General features: G+C 46.0%; 2 protein-coding genes across 4 annotated transcripts; both read right to left on the bottom strand.

Annotated features, from left to right (window-relative positions):
• Positions 1–6,252: 6,252 nt before the first annotated feature.
• Positions 6,253–13,374, bottom strand: dus3l (dihydrouridine synthase 3-like (S. cerevisiae)). 3 transcript variants are annotated; one of them, XM_078955198.1, is made up of 16 exons: positions 13,259–13,374; positions 10,590–10,684; positions 10,264–10,501; positions 9,416–9,764; positions 8,604–8,668; positions 8,420–8,521; positions 8,193–8,234; positions 7,973–8,125; positions 7,792–7,908; positions 7,654–7,719; positions 7,461–7,571; positions 7,110–7,206; positions 6,957–7,032; positions 6,685–6,873; positions 6,492–6,620; positions 6,253–6,417 (listed from the first exon to the last, which is right to left on the bottom strand). In XM_078955198.1, exons 2-16 carry the CDS (start codon positions 10,664–10,666, stop codon positions 6,345–6,347), a joined length of 1,884 nt encoding a protein of 627 aa, XP_078811324.1. In that variant the 5' UTR covers positions 10,667–10,684; positions 13,259–13,374; the 3' UTR covers positions 6,253–6,344. The 3 variants fall into 3 exon arrangements, with proteins under 3 accessions (XP_078811324.1, XP_011491245.1, XP_078811325.1); XM_011492943.3 differs by lacking the exon at positions 13,259–13,374 and adding an exon at positions 10,962–11,101; XM_078955199.1 differs by lacking the exon at positions 13,259–13,374 and adding an exon at positions 10,962–11,065 and having other exon boundaries at positions 10,590–10,681.
• On the bottom strand, positions 11,454–12,608 carry mterf1 (mitochondrial transcription termination factor 1). Its single transcript, XM_078954534.1, has one exon. It carries the CDS (start codon positions 12,606–12,608, stop codon positions 11,454–11,456), a length of 1,155 nt encoding a protein of 384 aa, XP_078810660.1.
• Positions 13,375–18,745: the final 5,371 nt, after the last annotated feature.

The following is an 18,745-nucleotide window of genomic DNA, read 5'->3' as shown; positions in this document are numbered from 1 at the left end:
TCTTCCTAATGTCTACCTGTGATTGTTCTGAAGCATAAAGATGAAAGAAGGGATGGGAGCAGAAGCCTCATGAAGCTTTAGGGAGGAGCAGAAGCCTCATGAAGCTTTAGGGAGGAGCAGAAGCCTCATGAAGCTTTAGGGAGGAGCAGAAGCCTCATGAAACTTTAGGGAGGAGCAGAAGCCTCATGAAGCTTTAGGGAGGAGCAGAAGCCTCATGAAGCTTTAGGGAGGAGCAGAAGCCTCATGAAGCTTTAGGGAGGAGCAGAAGCCTCATGAAGCTTTAGGGAGGAGCAGAAGCCTCATGAAGCTTTAGGGAGGAGCAGAAGCCTCATGAAGCTTTAGGGAGGAGCAGAAGCCTCATGAAGCTTTAGGGAGGAGCAGAAGCCTCATGAAGCTTTAGGGAGGAGCAGGAGCCTCATGAAGCTTTAGGGAGGAGCAGGAGCCTCATGAAGCTTTAGGGAGGAGCAGAAGCCTCATGAAGCTTTAGGGAGGAGCAGAAGCCTCATGAAGCTTTAGGGAGGAGCAGAAGCCTCATGAAACTTTAGGGAGGAGCAGAAGCCTCATGAAGATTTAGGGATGGGAGCAGAAGCCTCGTGAAGCTTTAGGGAGGAGCAGAAGCCTCATGAAGCTTTAGGGAGGAGCAGAAGCCTCATGAAGATTTAGGGATGGGAGCAGAAGCCTCATGAAGATTTAGGGATGGGAGCAGAAGCCTCATGAAGCTTTAGGGAGGAGCAGAAGCCTCATGAAGCTTTAGGGAGGAGCAGAAGCCTCATGAAGCTTTAGGGAGGAGCAGAAGCCTCATGAAACTTTAGGGAGGAGCAGAAGCCTCATGAAGCTTTAAGGCCCGTACACACCGGGACGAATATTCGCCAGGCGTTATTCGCCAGCGTTTTTCGCCACGTTTTTTGTGTTCACACCCAGGCGATTTTCGCTGACGATGAGTGGAGTGAACATGCAATTTCATTCCCTGACATTAGATGGCGCTTAATGTAAAACAGAAATACTCCTGTACACAAGGTGGCGCTGTGCAACTTTACGCTTCTTAAAGTCGCTTTTCACTCAGAAGAAGAGAGCAAGTATTTACGCGCTTGTCAGAATCAAACAAAGAAAACATGAATATTTCAAGCACCAGTAGCTCCAACTGGTGCTTGGTTCGGGGATATTTTAGAATGTCCGTCATTATTGCTTCGCGGCTGTGTAGACGCTACTTGGCGTCTATCTTCTTCGCTGGTATGTGTGCTCAGCAAGGCAGTTTTGTGTTTGAGCGCCCCCAAGTTGTGTTTTACTGTAACTTCAGAAGCTCCAGACACGTGAGCAAAAGCGCCATTTTCATTGGTCGAGTAGATTTCGACGCGACGCGTCGAAAAAAAAAAACGAACCCGAGGCGTTTTTTTTTTTTGACGCTTTAACGCGTGGCGTTTTTTCGCGTCGGTGTGCACACTCTCGTTGGTGCCCTTTGTTTAGTCACGAGGCGTTAAACGTCGGCGAAAATCGCCGGCGAAATTCGTCCCGGTGTGAACAGGCCTTTAGGGAGGAGCAGAAGCCTCATGAAACTTTAGGGAGGAGCAGAAGCCTCATGAAACTTTAGGGAGGAGCAGAAGCCTCATGAAGCTTTAGGGAGGAGCAGAAGCCTCATGAAGCTTTAGGGAGGAGCAGAAGCCTCATGAAGCTTTAGGGAGGAGCAGAAGCCTCATGAAGCTTTAGGGAGGAGCAGAAGCCTCATGAAGCTTTAGGGAGGAGCAGAAGCCTCATGAAACTTTAGGGAGGAACAGAAGCCTCATGAAGCTTTAGGGAGGAGCAGAAACCTCATGAAGCTTTAGGGAGGAGCAGAAGCCTCATGAAACTTTAGGGAGGAGCAGAAGCCTCATGAAACTTTAGGGAGGAGCAGAAGCCTCATGAAGCTTTAGGGAGGAGCAGAAGCCTCATGAAGCTTTAGGGAGGAGCAGAAGCCTCATGAAACTTTAGGGAGGAGCAGAAGCCTCATGAAGCTTTAGGGAGGAGCAGAAGCCTCATGAAGCTTTAGGGAGGAGCAGAAGCCTCATGAAGCTTTAGGGAGGAGCAGAAGCCTCATGAAGCTTTAGGGAGGAGCAGAAGCCTCATGAAGCTTTAGGGAGGAGCAGAAGCCTCATGAAGCTTTAGGGAGGAGCAGAAGCCTCATGAAGCTTTAGGGAGGAGCAGAAGCCTCATGAAACTTTAGGGAGGAACAGAAGCCTCATGAAGCTTTAGGGAGGAGCAGAAACCTCATGAAGCTTTAGGGAGGAGCAGAAGCCTCATGAAACTTTAGGGAGGAGCAGAAGCCTCATGAAACTTTAGGGAGGAGCAGAAGCCTCATGAAGCTTTAGGGAGGAGCAGAAGCCTCATGAAGCTTTAGGGAGGAGCAGAAGCCTCATGAAACTTTAGGGAGGAGCAGAAGCCTCATGAAGCTTTAGGGAGGAGCAGAAGCCTCATGAAGCTTTAGGGAGGAGCAGAAGCCTCATGAAGCTTTAGGGAGGAGCAGAAGCCTCATGAAGCTTTAGGGAGGAGCAGAAGCCTCATGAAGCTTTAGGGAGGAGCAGAAGCCTCATGAAGCTTTAGGGAGGAGCAGAAGCCTCATGAAGCTTTAGGGAGGAGCAGAAGCCTCATGAAGCTTTAGGGAGGAGCAGAAGCCTCACAAAGCTTTAGGGAGGAGCAGAAGCCTCACAAAGCTTTAGGGAGGAGCAGAAGCCTCACGAAGCTTTAGGGAGGAGCAGAAGCCTCACGAAGCTTTAGGGAGGAGCAGAAGCCTCATGAAGCTTTAGGGAGGAGCAGAAGCCTCATGAAGCTTTAGGGAGGAGCAGGAGCCTCATGAAGCTTTAGGGAGGAGCAGGAGCCTCATGAAGCTTTAGGGAGGAGCAGAAGCCTCATGAAGCTTTAGGGAGGAGCAGAAGCCTCATGAAGCTTTAGGGAGGAGCAGAAGCCTCATGAAACTTTAGGGAGGAGCAGAAGCCTCATGAAGATTTAGGGATGGGAGCAGAAGCCTCGTGAAGCTTTAGGGAGGAGCAGAAGCCTCATGAAGCTTTAGGGAGGAGCAGAAGCCTCATGAAGATTTAGGGATGGGAGCAGAAGCCTCATGAAGATTTAGGGATGGGAGCAGAAGCCTCATGAAGCTTTAGGGAGGAGCAGAAGCCTCATGAAGCTTTAGGGAGGAGCAGAAGCCTCATGAAGCTTTAGGGAGGAGCAGAAGCCTCATGAAACTTTAGGGAGGAGCAGAAGCCTCATGAAACTTTAGGGAGGAGCAGAAGCCTCATGAAGCTTTAGGGAGGAGCAGAAGCCTCATGAAGCTTTAGGGAGGAGCAGAAGCCTCATGAAGCTTTAGGGAGGAGCAGAAGCCTCATGAAGCTTTAGGGAGGAGCAGAAGCCTCATGAAGCTTTAGGGAGGAGCAGAAGCCTCATGAAACTTTAGGGAGGAACAGAAGCCTCATGAAGCTTTAGGGAGGAGCAGAAACCTCATGAAGCTTTAGGGAGGAGCAGAAGCCTCATGAAACTTTAGGGAGGAGCAGAAGCCTCATGAAACTTTAGGGAGGAGCAGAAGCCTCATGAAGCTTTAGGGAGGAGCAGAAGCCTCATGAAACTTTAGGGAGGAGCAGAAACCTCATGAAGCTTTAGGGAGGAGCAGAAACCTCGTGAAGTGTTAGGGAGGAGCAGAAGCCTCATGAAGCTTTAGGGAGGAGCAGAAGCCTCACGAAGCTTTAGGGAGGAGCAGAAGCCTCACGAAGCTTTAGGGAGGAGCAGAAGCCTCACGAAGCTTTAGGGAGGAGCAGAAGCCTCACGAAGCTTTAGGGAGGAGCAGAAGCCTCACGAAGCTTTAGGGAGGAGCAGAAGCCTCACGAAGCTTTAGGGAGGAGCAGAAGCCTCATGAAGCTTTAGGGAGGAGCAGAAGCCTCATGAAGCTTTAGGGAGGAGCAGAAGCCTCATGAAACTTTAGGGAGGAGCAGAAGCCTCATGAAGCTTTAGGGAGGAGCAAAAGCCTCATGAAGCTTTAGGGAGGAGCAGAAGCCTCATGAAACTTTAGGGAGGAGCAGAAACCTCATGAAGCTTTAGGGAGGAGCAAAAACCTCGTGAAGCTTTAGGGAGGAGCAGAAGCCTCATGAAGCTTTAGGGAGGAGCAGAAGCCTCACGAAGCTTTAGGGAGGAGCAGAAGCCTCACGAAGCTTTAGGGAGGAGCAGAAGCCTCACGAAGCTTTAGGGAGGAGCAGAAGCCTCACGAAGCTTTAGGGAGGAGCAGAAGCCTCACGAAGCTTTAGGGAGGAGCAGAAGCCTCACGAAGCTTTAGGGAGGAGCAGAAGCCTCACGAAGCTTTAGGGAGGAGCAGAAGCCTCATGAAGCTTTAGGGAGGAGCAGAAGCCTCATGAAACTTTAGGGAGGAGCAGAAGCCTCATGAAGCTTTAGGGAGGAGCAAAAGCCTCATGAAGCTTTAGGGAGGAGCAGAAGCCTCATGAAGCTTTAGGGAGGAGCAGAAGCCTCACGAAGCTTTAGGGAGGAGCAGAAGCCTCACGAAGCTTTAGGGAGGAGCAGAAGCCTCATGAAGCTTTAGGGAGGAGCAGAAGCCTCATGAAGCTTTAGGGAGGAGCAGAAGCCTCATGAAGCTTTAGGGAGGAGCAGAAGCCTCATGAAACTTTAGGGAGGAGCAGAAGCCTCATGAAGCTTTAGGGAGGAGCAAAAGCCTCATGAAGCTTTAGGGAGGAGCAGAAGCCTCATGAAGCTTTAGGGAGGAGCAGAAGCCTCATGAAGCTTTAGGGAGGAGCAGAAGCCTCATGAAGCTTTAGGGAGGAGCAGAAGCCTCATGAAGCTTTAGGGAGGAGCAGAAGCCTCATGAAGCTTTAGGGAGGAGCAGAAGCCTCATGAAGCTTTAGGGAGGAGCAGAAGCCTCATGAAGCTTTAGGGAGGAGCAGAAGCCTCATGAAGCTTTAGGGAGGAGCAGAAGCCTCATGAAGCTTTAGGGAGGAGCAGAAGCCTCATGAAACTTTAGGGAGGAGCAGAAGCCTCATAAAGCTTTAGGGAGGAGCAGAAGCCTCACAAAGCTTTAGGGAGGAGCAGAAGCCTCATGAAGCTTTAGGGAGGAGCAGAAGCCTCACAAAGCTTTAGGGAGGAGCAGAAGCCTCATGAAGCTTTAGGGAGGAGCAGAAGCCTCACAAAGCTTTAGGGAGGAGCAGAAGCCTCACAAAGCTTTAGGGAGGAGCAGAAGCCTCACAAAGCTTTAGGGAGGAGCAGAAGCCTCACAAAGCTTTAGGGAGGAGCAGAAGCCTCATGAAGCTTTAGGGAGGAGCAGAAGCCTCATGAAGCTTTAGGGAGGAGCAGAAGCCTCATGAAACTTTAGGGAGGAGCAGAAGCCTCATGAAGCTTTAGGGAGGAGCAGAAGCCTCATGAAGCTTAAGGGAGGAGCAGAAGCCTCATGAAGCTTTAGGGAGGAGCAGAAGCCTCATGAAGCTTTAGGGAGGAGCAGAAGCCTCATGAAGCTTTAGGGAGGAGCAGAAGCCTCATGAAGCTTTAGGGAGGAGCAGAAGCCTCATGAAGCTTTAGGGAGGAGCAGAAGCCTCACAAAGCTTTAGGGAGGAGCAGAAGCCTCATGAAGCTTTAGGGAGGAGCAGAAGCCTCATGAAGCTTTAGGGAGGAGCAGAAGCCTCATGAAGCTTTAGGGAGGAGCAGAAGCCTCATGAAGCTTTAGGGAGGAGCAGAAGCCTCATGAAGCTTTAGGGAGGAGCAGAAGCCTCATGAAGCTTTAGGGAGGAGCAGAAGCCTCATGAAGCTTTAGGGAGGAGCAGAAGCCTCATGAAGCTTTAGGGAGGAGCAGAAGCCTCATGAAGCTTTAGGGAGGAGCAGAAGCCTCATGAAGATTTCAGTCTTCATGCCAGAAATTTTTTTTATTTCCCATAAATCTTTATTAATGATCGAGTTACCTTCCATAAAACATAATAGTAAAAGAATAAACGTAAAACACACACAACCAAATAAATATAAACCATCTAATTATTTATTAGGGCTTCTTATTAAGTTGATATTTCTCAACAAATCCAAGTCATTTCAAGCTGTTCTTTTGAAATAATTGAGTGATTGAAAGTATAAACAGAGCTCTTTATGAAAAAGTATTTAAACGTAGTTTGGACTTCAAAAATGTATTTTTGTGAACATAAAACTCTCCTTGTAATATCAGGACACAGAACTGTATGTTCTAGTATATTAGATATCAAACGGGCCGTCCCGCCATGAAACCCTTCAAACAAAGACAAGCAAATGTCTGTTTGTGGAAAGACTTTAATTCCTTGCCGCCGCACACATGAACCCAAATCTCTGCTCCTTCAGGCTCCCGTCAGCCTGAGGTGACGCCATCACTTGTAGGCGTTGGCTTTGTGTTTGGGCAGGAAGTTGAAGTTGTTGGGTACGGGCCCCAGCAGCATCTCACTGGAAGACAGAAGCAGACGTTTAGCGTCGCCCTCGCCTCTCCGTGGCGTTCTTCACCTGCTGAGGGGGAGGACCTTATCTTCACCCAGTCCCCCACGTTCTGACTGGCCATCAGGGTCTCCAGGTAGTTCCTGCCCATGTAGTACGGCGGCCTCTCGTTGATCTTCTGAGGAACTCGCTCCAGCAGCCCCACAGGGACGTATCTGGACCAGGAGGCAGCGCGTTCACATCCACAGAAGTCCAACACTGACAGGTGCAGCCGCTCACCTGCACATGAAGGACAGCCACTCCAGCAGGAAGGAGCGCGTCTTCTCCACGCCGCGAGTGTCGGAGCCCCAGTGCTCCAGGCCAAAGTTGGTGAAGTCTCTGAGGACGTCCAGCCGCTCGCTGGACGAGATGTCCCAGTGTCTGCTCTCCTTGATCTCCGTGAAGATCCAGGGCTTGATGAGGGCTCCTCTGCAAACAGAGCGTGGCGTGTTGGTGCTGCAGCGTGTCACTGACAGGAACCGCCGGCGCTCCCTCCGGGTTTCCATGCCCACCTTGCAATCATGATGCCAGAAACCCCCGTCTGCTTGGCCCTCACCGCGTCCTCGTAGGACAGAATGTCTCCGTTACCTGAGCCCACAGACACCTCACATCAGCCTGAAGCCGCCTCAGCACCAGCAGCCGTTCTGCTGAGGTTCTGGACGTACCGAACAGAGGAACGGGCCGCGCCAGCTCGGCACAGGCGCCGATGTAGTCCCAGTCTGCCAGCTTAGTGTACCGCTGCTCCCTGGATCTGCCGTGCAGCTGCAGGAAAGAGGAGGAGCAGCCCGGGTTAGATCTGGACTTTAAGGCAGCTCTAAAGGCGGGAAACCGCTTCGGTTGGTTTGAATGTGAGGACGTTCACAGACAGACGGCTGGTCTTTACTCTAAAGCTTTTAGATGGAAGCAGCAGAAAACAAGGACTGAACTGATTCAACATGGATCCAGCTCATCCGTTTGGCGGCAAAACAAACGTTTCCCTTCCTCCAAAGGCTTTAGGAGGACTAAAGTCCACCTACCGTGATCAGGGAGACCCCCCAGCCCTTCATCTCTGGGATGAGTTTGTGGGCCACGTTGGACTTCTCCTGGACGCCCGTGCGGATCTTGACCGTTAGAGGAACGTCCAGAACCTTCAGAAGGACAGGATCCGGGTTTCCCTTCAGGGTCGTGTTCTTTAGGAACGGTTCCGGGTTTCACATGTCGTCTACTCACATGGTGCATTCCTTTGATGATCTGTTCCAGCTTTCTGGTTCTCGCCATTAGGCCACACCCCCCGCCCTGATGTGGGACAGAGCAGAGCCGGTCAGACGTCTGTCTTCTTCCGGGTCACGGCGGTTCTGGACCCTCTACCTTCTTGTAGATGAGGTCGATGGGGCATCCCGAGTTGATGTCCACAAAGTCCACCTCCGTGTTCTGATTGATGAGCTCTGCACACTTGGTCATGGTGTCGGGGAAGCAGCCCTCCACCTGCGGACGGCGTTCCCGTCAGTCAGAACCCGCACAGAACCGCGGCGGGCCCGGCCGGACTCACCTGCACCCCGAACAGGTCCTCGCTCTCGTGCCTCTTCAGGAGCGCCCACTCGGACTGCTGCCCCTGCAGGAGGTTGGTGCACACCGCCATCTCCCCGCAGGTGATGTCGGCGCCGAAGCGCTTGCACACGCGGCGGAAGGGCAGGTTCCCGCACTGAGGAACGGAGAGCGTTCAACATCTGCCCGCCCCGCCCCCCTGCCCTAAAGACCGGCACACTTACTGTAGTCAGAGGAGCCAGGTACAGCTTATCTCTGAAGTCCACCTTAAACAGAAGGAAACACAGCTGGATGTGACGGCGCCACATGTGGAACACCAGAAAAGGGCCGCGGGGACTCAGACGTCATTCCCTTTGAATCTGAGTCCACGGATGCTCCGCCCAATAACAGCGCGTCTAACCTAAACATCTGTCTGTCCGTCACCGCTGAACAAAGTGTTTGAGCTCAGTACCTTCTTCTTCTCACAGGGGCGGAGCTTGATGACATCAGCATCTGTTAGCGGGCCGACCGTCTTCACCAGCGGCCGTTCATCTGGACCGGACATCCGCTGGGCCTGAAACGGCAGAAGGTTTTGGGTTTAGAAGCCGGACGGATCTGAGGAGAAGAGAGACGCCACACTGAGTCGGGGTTCAAACCTGTGACTCCTCAGGTGTGGGACGTTCCTCCACTGCATCTCCAGGTTCTTTAGTAGAACAAACATCTGTTTGGATCGGGTCAAAATTGAGATAAAGTTCACTTCTGTCCCAACATTTGAAAACCATCAACACAGGAAGGAAGGAGAGGTCATGTGACCACATCGCTCAAGGCCTGCATCACTGCTACAGACGGCCATGATGGAGCAGCGGACGACCTGACGCTCTTCTGAGGGAAACCGGCTCAGAATGAGGCCGTACTGATGTCAACCTTTGACCTGGAAGCAGCAACCATGCAGGTCAGCCACTGGCTGTACATGAGGACTGACTGAGAGGCTCCGCCCCCTGTGCTCCAGACAGGAAGTACCTGCTGGCTCCAACAAGCCAAAAAGTCTTCTACAACGACTATTCATGAATCCACTGTGTTCTGTGATGAAAACGTTGATGCTTTATGTGAAAAATACTTTTTTTTTGCTAAAATGGATCAAAGGCAATGCATTGTGGTCCAAATTCGCTGGTTTTCCCAGAGGCTTCTGGGAAATTTCTAGAGCATTGCAGATTCAGACAGCACTAAAAATGGCGAAGGCGCTCTATAGCGAGTAGTAAATGACAGCCACAGACTGAGGGGGGAACGCATCACTTCCTGCAGGCAGAAAGGCTGCAGGGAGATTTCTGAAGGGATGAGGAGACCCCAGATAAAAAACACTCCAATGTGTAACTGATTCGCCCCTGATGGCCACCAGAGGCGGGGCTTCCCCGTCATCAGAGGCGTGGTCACATACGTAGAGCGTTTACTCGTCTCTCTCTCTGCTCACCTTTCCCACCGCCGTCCGTTTTGTCTTTGCTTTTTGACAGACTTTTTAAATATTCCTCAGACTTTGTGAAGACGACCTTCCTCTTCCTCAGACGGTTCTGGAGCTCTTTGCTTAAGGCGTTCTTCACCGTGGTCCGGCCTTCCTTGGTCTTCATCAGCTCGCCGTCCTCCATGGTCTGGAAGTCGGCCGTGGTGTGCGCTTTAGCGAAGCGGCAGCTCAGACCGTATCCACACTTTCCAAATGTGTCGTAGAGGTAGCAGCTGTCCCCGATGTCGGCCGCTTTGGTCCTCATGTACTCGCCAACGTCATGGAGGAAGTAGCACTTCTGTCCAAAGGCGCAGTCTCTGTTCTGCAGGGAAACATCGGGTCAGAAACATCACAGATCAGAAAGATCACCGATCAGAAGGATCAGTGATCAGAAAGATCACCGATCAGAAAGATCACCGATCAGAAAGATCACCGATCAGAAAGATCACCGATCAGAAAAATCACCGATCAGAAACATCACCGATCAGAAAAATCACCGATCAGAAAAATCACCGATCAGAAAAATCACCGATCAGAAAGATCACAGATCAGAAAAATCACCGATCAGAAAAATCACCGATCAGAAAAATCACCGATCAGAAAAATCACCGATCAGAAAAATCACCGATCAGAAAAATCACCGATCAGAAAAATCACCGATCAGAAAGATCACAGATCAGAAAAATCCCTGATCAGGAAAATCACCGATCAGAAAGATCACAGATCAGGAAAATCACCGATCAGAAAGATCACCGATCAGAAAAACCACTGGTCAGATTCTCAGTCCCTGAAAGGAAGCTCCTGAAGGTAAAGTTCGATACCTGCAGGACTGCCAGGCACAGCCGCTTCTCCTCGTACGTGGTGGGCTTTACGTGAGGCCTGGACTTGTTCTGACCCCGGAGCCGTTGACCTTCTGCTCTGCTCTTCTCCTGAAGGTCGTGTTTGGGTTTCTTGTGTTGGGGTTCTTGGATCTCATCAGTTTGGTCTTTTTCACTGGACTCCACCTCCTGCAGCTCTGCGTCCAGAAACTCATGAAACTTCTCTTTGGTGGTGAGGAACCTGCAGACATGAAGGTCAGAGTCACACGTCGGCCCGTTAACGCCCCTCCATCAACGGGCCGTGGGACTACATGGGGTTCCTCACTGACTCGGGTTTGATGGCGGCTTGGCCTTTGGAAGCTGCATCCGTCTGTCTCTCCCCGGTTTCCGGCTCCACGGCTTCCATCACTGCTGGTTCCTTCTTCTGAAACAGACAAATATTATATTCACTCATGTCTGCTAGAATCACGTTTTTATCTCCAATTTCTCTTTTCCAACCAAACTCTTTGATTTTCCTTTCAAAGAAGCGCTGCAGTTTGAAACAGCAGACATGTTGATTGTTGTTTAAGCGGCAAACAAGTTTGGTGACGTTCACACAGCTGCAAAAGGAACTATGACGTCACAGAAGTGACGTGCAGACGGACAAACGTAAAGCTGTTCAACTCAAACATTAAACTGACTGAAAACGAAGAAGAACTTGCCTCAAAACGCAGAAAATGCTGATTAATGCGCCGCAACTTCACGCGCGAACAGCACAACGTGCAGGAAGTGACCGGCGTGCCGCCGCTCTAAACAGTCCGTCCGGAAACCAGACGACATTGGTTCCGCACGGGCGGAACGTTAATCCAAAGCCATAAATAAACAAACCATCAAAAACTGGAATCATTACATGGATGCGTTTTTTAAACAGCCATTTATTTGAAACGTTGCATCCCAACAATCCATGAGCAGTTCTTCAAAATGTAAAGTTAAAAATACATTTTTGATCATTTTGAATGGAATCTGTCAGACTGTTTTTTTAGCATTTAAATAATGAGCATAAATTTTTTTAAAGAATAAAGAAAAGGGGCATTAAAATGTGTTGTGTAATATCAGGTTTGGACTGAAGTGATCAGCTGAACATGTTAAAATGAACAAGGAGAACCTAAAGGAACCAGAACGCGGACAGAAGCATCCAGATGTTCTCCACAGAGCTACAGCTGCTGCGTTCCCTCCTCTGAGGCCAGTTTCTCCATCTTTGCCACAAACCGCTTCCGACTGGTGTCTAGAATGTTGATGCCGTTTTTGTGGAAGTCGTAGCCGACCCTCTGCAGCTCCTGCAGCCGCTCCATGATGTTCTGGGTGCTGTAGTCCAACACTTTGGGCTTCTTCAGGATCTGGCTCACCGTTATTCCTCCTTTCAGAAGGCAGTCCAGCTTTGTGTTTAAGGTTTCTGGGCCGATGTAGAGAACCATTGGATAGCTGATGATCAGCTTCTTCAGGTCCTCCTCCTTGCAGCCGAGGGAGGTCATCTTCTGCCGAAGACTCCTGAAGTTCTTCTTCAGGTACTCGCTGGAGAGGTCCAGGATGTCTGCGCCGTGGCCTTGGAGCAGAGCCAGCAGCTCCGAATCGCTCAGATGCAGCGACGCTCTCAGGTTGTCGATGTTTGCTCGCACTCTTCTGGTGCTTCTGATGAGAATGTAGAGGTTTCTAGAAATGACCGTCTTTGCAAACTGCTCTGGATTGCTCCCACCCAGCTCTGCGCAGACGTCCTCCAGGAACTCCACCATCTGCTTGTTGAGCTCCACGCTGTTGGAGAAGGTGCGCGGGGCGGTGCTCAGCATCCGGTGGAGGTCTTTGCCGTTCAGCCCCAGCGACGTCAGAAAAGCGATGTTCTTCTCCAGGTTCCCGTTGTCGCTGGAGCGGAAGAAAGACTCCGGCGAGCGATCCAGGATGCTGACGATCTGGGCGTCCGTCTGGAAGACGTTCCTCCACAGCTTCCAGCGCTGCTCCAGGTGCTCCACGGAGCGCGTGATGGCGCGGGGATAGCGGGAGACGATGCCGGCGATGACCCTGAGGCTGGCGCCTTTCCCTTGCAGGAAGCGAGAGAGGCCCTTTTCGTTGGTGCATTCTCTGCGGAGCACCCCCGGCTGGCGCCGCCGCGCCATGTTGACGTCCACGCCCATCCGGCTGAGGTTCTGCAGCAGAGATTGGTTCTCCGGGTTCACTGGAAGCTTCGAGGCGTCACTGCAGAACCCTCTGGGAGGACCGGTTGCCGTCAGCAGAACCCGAACGGAACCCAAGGCTCTCTGGCCGCTCAGTGATGGACGGGTTCTGAGGAAAGCCCGGATTCCAGGAAGCGACGCCATCTTTCAGCAGAAAAAAACAAGCAGAATAAATGAAGAGGAAGAGGCTGAAAGCAGCAGCGGAAGTTCAGTCCTGAATCTCTTCAGTGGCTGTTGGCAGCCGTTAATTATTGCTGCAGTTCCAGTTTCAGTGAAAAGAATTCATGTTTTTTATCACCAAATTTATTTTTGTGAAAATGAAATCTAGTCATGAATGAAAACATATTTATAAAAACGAAAGCATCACGATCTTCCTGTTCAAAACTATGATAACTAAGTATAACATTTTTATTATAGTTTTTTAATAATCAGCAAAAATAGACTCTGATGAAATTGTGGATGTTTCTCTATAATTTGTAGTCAGAGAACAGAATAAATACATGAGAAGATGTTAGCTTTACATTTAGATCAGTGATGCTTTGCTGCATAAAATCTGTGTTTTAGTTTGACTTTGTTAAAGTTAGACATGAATGAGGCTAATCAATAGCAGCTGATGATGATGATGATGATGATGATCATAGAGGCTCTGCTTCATGATGACCAACTTCTGCTAACGGAATAAACACAAACTCTCCGGAAACGTGCACCTCGGTCTGAATTGTGACTTTTTAACAGATATAAACACGTTACGCCTTAATTTCATTAAAAATGAAACAATTTGATCAAATATTTACCTTTCAACTGAAGAAGTTTCAACTTTCACATTCTGGTTGTAATTTGAAAAGCCTTCTAGAGCGGAAGTGACGTTTTCTCTGTGAGACTAACTGAAGGGAAACGTGTTAGCGCCCCCCAGCGTCCGGGAGGAGAACATGTTCTGACGTGTTCTGACCAGCAGGTGGCGGGTGGCGGACTTTGATGAGCGTCTGTAGATTTAGATCAAACTGAAACTCTGTAGTTTTGTTGCTGTTCCCCTGAAACAGTCATCCATCTTTCCTGCTGTTGTCCTCAAGTTAAAGTGTTTTGGCAGAAGATTTGTCTGATTCTTGTTTTGTTTTATTCTGGAAGGATGTCTTGCTGGGTCTTATATCAAAGATTATATCTACCAAGTCTCCAAGAATATTATCTGGCAGCCCAGCTAAGAAGCATAATTTATGGTCTTCAACAGAGGATTATTGTAAATGGAAACAAATGAGCTTGACTGTGGATCCTGTCCTCCACAAGCAAGACTGGAGGAGAAAATACGTGTAGTGAACACAGAACAGAAGCCTGGTGGGAGGTGGTCAACAAATACAAAATAGGTAGCAACCACAAATTACTTATATGGCCTTCATACTCTGCTGGATTCAAAGTCAGACAGCTAGACAATACATTCAAGAAATGGAGAATTAGAGGAACGACTGCGATATTATAATGTTATGAGCGGCTGGGTAGCTCGGTTGGTAAGGTAAGAGGCTACAATGCAGGAATCCGGGTTCAATTCCCGGAAGGGGATAAACATGGTACTGGGTCAATTACCATATCAATGGCGGCCAATTAACATTACCCAGTGAGGGTCCTTAGGCAAGCCCTCATAACATTACCACCTCCCGAGCGCGGTTAGCCTGCAGCTCACTGCTCCCCAAGGGGAGGGGCCAAATGCGGAGAAGAATTTCCCCATTGAGGGATCAATAAAGTATCAATTATTATCATCTGGACATTAACAGATGGGAACATTTTTAAAATGTTTGAAAAGCTCAAAGAAGAGTTAGAACTAGAACACACTGACTTATTTAGGTATTTTCAAGTGAAGAGATAAAAAGCTCAGTCTCACATGAAGGCAGTGGTGGAAATGGTGACAGGAGCTGATGAGAAACTGCCCTGAAGGACGGTTTCCAAACTGCATAAACGTCTGTTGAAAGTAATGGTTTTGACTCGTATCTGAAACAAAGTGGGAGTCAGAACTGCAGGTCAACTTGTCAGAGGATGACTGGAACTCAGCCTGAGCATGGAGAGGATTCAGGTGGAAGAAGATGAGGCGGTTCTTCCTCAGTCCTCACAGAAGAGCAAACAGCTGAGGACGCCAACACAATGCTGGAGACTCTGATGCTGAGGTTTGTGTCGTTGTGTAATGCAGTTGCGTTGTTTCTTTTGTGTGTAGTGTGAGCCCTGTCGGCCACCGTAGAACACAACACAAAAACACAATATTTACAAAAATGCAACATAAGAATAAAACAGCTCTGAATCCAAAATGTTCTTTTGACCTTTTGAAAAGAACAAAATTATAAGTAATATAATTTTTAAACCAGCTGGTGTTCAATAATAACCAAATGACGCAATTACAGAAGGAAATAAATAACAAAATTAAAAATAGAAAAGAGAAATAAATGTAAATGTAAGAATAAACTTATGTCACTAATGCAAAAGATTTACAGATGTTCATCATTTTTTAAGCCTTTGTATTTCTAGAAGCAGAAATTATTTTTAATTATTGCTGCAGTTTAAATTTCAGTAGAAAGAATTCATGTTTTTATTAGCAAATTTACTTTTGTGAATATAGAATTTATCCATGAATAACAACATATTTATAATAAAGAAAGCATCACGATCTTTCTGTTCAAAACTATGAAAAACTAATATTATGTTTTCATAATAGTTTAAAAAATCATCAAAAATAGAGTCAGTGATGAATTTCTGGATGTTTTTCCATAATTTGTTAGTGAATTCACAGACCAGAATAAATGAGAGCATGTTTGAAAAAGTCCAGCTGCTGTTGAAGTCAACATTAAATGTAGATCAGTGATGCTTTGCTGGATCAAATCTGAGTCTTAGTTGGAATCAGATTTCTTTGACTTTGTTTGTTTAGAAGAAAGTTTGTGGTAAAGACCAGACTTTTCTCCATTCAATGTTAGATGTTAAATGAGGCCAATAAAGAGCAGCTGATGGAACAGAAAGCAGATGATCTTGGAACAAAGCTCTGATTTTTGACTTCAACTGTTTAGCAGAAGTGAAGCAGAAACTCCCCAGAGGAGATTTATTTTTTATTTTTTTATTTAAGCTTTATTTAATAGGGACAGTGCACATTAATGAACATCTACCAAACAATGATAGGCGTAAACATGCTGGATTATAGCAATGATGCTAATTTGCATCCATAGTCCCTAGGCAGGAAACATAAAACAGGACAAAACAAAAGACAGAATCACAGATACAATAAGAACACAAGAAGGTGGTACATTATGAGAGTTAAAAGTCAGTGGCTACAGGACTGGTTTGCTTTCAGCCACTGCTTGAGCTGTGTTTTGAAGGTCTGTAATGTTTGACACTCCCTGATGTACAGTGGAAGACTGTTCCAGAGTTTACTGGCCTTTACAGAGAGAGCGTTTTGTCCAAAGGCTGTTTTTCTGTATGGAACCTCACAGTCCCCCCGAGACGAGGCCCTAGTCCTGAGTGCGCTGTGAGCCTTTTTTTTTTAAAAAGTCAGACAGGGGAGGCGGAGCAAGTCCATGTAACACCTTCTACATCAAACAAGCGAATTTAAAATTTTTTAAATTCTCAAAGCTTAACAACTTGTACTTTTTCAAGATATTACAGACATGGAATGACATTGGTTTTCTATATAAGACCTTAAGGGATTTTTTATAAAGTGATTCTATGGTTTTGCTCGTATTTACACCCGCCAAGGACCAACATGTAATACAGTATTCAATATGTGATAGTATCATTGAATGCAAAAACATTCTAGCAGCTCCAAGTGTTATGAATGGTCGTATTTGTTTAAAGTTATTCAAATTGAATTTTACTGTATTCGATATTTTTTTAATATGGCTCTTGAAGCTTAGAGTTGAATCAAGAGTCACCCCAAGATACTTAAATTTAGAGACAATTTCCAGTTCCTGTCCTTCCGAAAATATACCTGAATGCTTGATGTCCAATGGTTGCTTAGTGAACATCATACAAACAGTTTTAGTTGTATTTAACAATAAGCAAGATTTAGAAAGCCATTCATTTACAGGAACCAGAGCTGAGGTAAGAATAGAGGCTGCTTCTTGAATATTTTTTGCGCTAGTGAAGATGACAGCATCATCTGCATACATTTGAAATTCAACATTACCACATGTGTTTGGCAGATCATTAATATACATAGAAAACAATAAAGGCCCAAGTATTGATCCCTGTGGTAGACCAACACGGACATCTAAGAGAGTCGATTTGACACTGTTAATACAAACACACTGTTTTCTGAATTCTAGATATGATTTTATCCACTGAATTGCATCCATAGAAAAGTTGAAGTATGTTAATTTAGACAAAAGAATCTCATGATTCACTGTGTCAAATGCCTTTTGAGAAATAAAGCGCCGACGCAAGGATTAGAATCCAACATTTGAAGCCATCAGGAGGATGAAGAGTCAAAGGAGGAGCTCTGCAGAAAGACCTCAATCACATGCAAAGACACATTAAATGCTTGTTTCTTTTTCACTCTTTCAATTAAAAAAGCCTAAAATAAAAATAAAAATAAACCAGTTATCTGTTAGTAGAGAGGCAGATTCAGAAAATGTAAAGGACTCAAAGAACCAAACAGGCTGAAAAGTATCTAGAATGAAACAAAAACATCATAAAGATCATTTTTAATTCAGGACTTTAGGGCTTGTAGAAATGTTTTCAATGTAAAACTAGTTTGTCATCAGTGAATAAACTCACTTATGCTAAATAAACTAAAGTAAACCTTTTTTTCTTTCTTCCAAATAGGATTTTTCCCCAAACCTGAACCAGAATGGAGAATCCTGGATGGGTCCGTCTGCTGGATGGTCTCCACAAACAGAAAAATGTGAGTGGATGGATCACCACTGACTGACATGGAAGTTTGATTTTCTGTGACAATCTTACAGAATTTGTATTTATTTATTTACTGAACTGTGTTTAAAGGTAGAAGCAACACAGACTAAACTAGAAATTCAGATTCTTGAGAGAAATTGGGTCCAATTGTTTCAATCGATGCTTTAATGAATCAGTCAGAACTTGCTGCTGCTAGAGTGAAGCATGAAGACCTAAAGAGGATTTCACACACAATACAAGCTGGCTGATGATGTCATAGAGAAGTTGGTATTTTTTCATTTTCATTTCATTTATTTATTTGTTCCTTTCATGAAAATTGATGTTCAAATGTTTACATATTTCTCTTACATATTAAACATTTTCATGATTGGAAAGGAGCAGAATTGAAGAACACAATTCTTATAATTATCTGCTCCCTTTTAAACATTACATTTACATTTCTCACACCATCACCTGTGCTCAGATTTCACAATGTACAGTTCCACTACACAGTAAATACATCCCATTCATTTATTACATAAATTCCAAAAATTCCATTCAACAGTCAAGTTTGTACAAACTAATTTGTTTAGCTTTATACATCCATTTAAATTGAATAATACTTTGACAACTTTTTAACTGATTCTCCTGGGAATTCCACATTTTTACCCCTGCTATAGACAAACACTTTTGCTTTAATGTTGTTCGAGCAATCTGTTGTTTGAAATCATATTTTCTCCTATGATTTTCATCTCCTGTGGTAAAAATAAAAAGCTTTTGAAGGTCTTCTGGTAAATCTCTGTTTCTGGCTTTAAACATAACTAATAAGGTCTGCAATTCAATTAAATTTTTGAGTTTTAATAAACCTGACTTAATAAAAAGTTCATTTGTGTGATCTCTAAAATTAGCTTTGTGAATAATTCGAATAGCTCTCTTCTGTAGCAGAATTAAGGGCCTTATATTAGTTTCATATGTATTTCCCCACACTTCAATACAATACGTAAAATAAGGTAAAACCAAAGAGCAATATAACATGTGCATAATATGACATGGTAAAATATATTTAGATTTGTTCAGAACAAAAAGGCTCTTGGCTACTTTATTTTTTACATAAAATATATGAGATTTCCATGTTAATTTGTCGTCCAACATAACCCCTAAAAATTTAAATTCAGACACCTGTTCTATGTTTATGTCATCAATGGACAAAGTCACTTCTGTTCTGTTTTTATTACCAAATACCATAAACTTTGTTTTAGTTAGATTCAAAGATAGTTTATTGTAGTCAAACCACATTTTGAGTTTTATCATTTCCATTTCAATACTTTTAGCTCAGGTTTTCAGATTATCCCCAGAACAAAAAAAGTTAGTATCATCAGCAAATAAAACAAACTGTAACAACTTAGAAATATCACAAATATCATTTA

Source organism: Oryzias latipes, chromosome 11, assembly GCF_053564925.1.
Source record: "Oryzias latipes strain Hd-rR chromosome 11, Olatipes_Hd-rR_3.1".
Classification (NCBI taxonomy): Eukaryota; Metazoa; Chordata; class Actinopteri; order Beloniformes; family Adrianichthyidae; genus Oryzias; species Oryzias latipes.
This window is presented reverse-complemented; position numbering and strand designations above follow the sequence as displayed.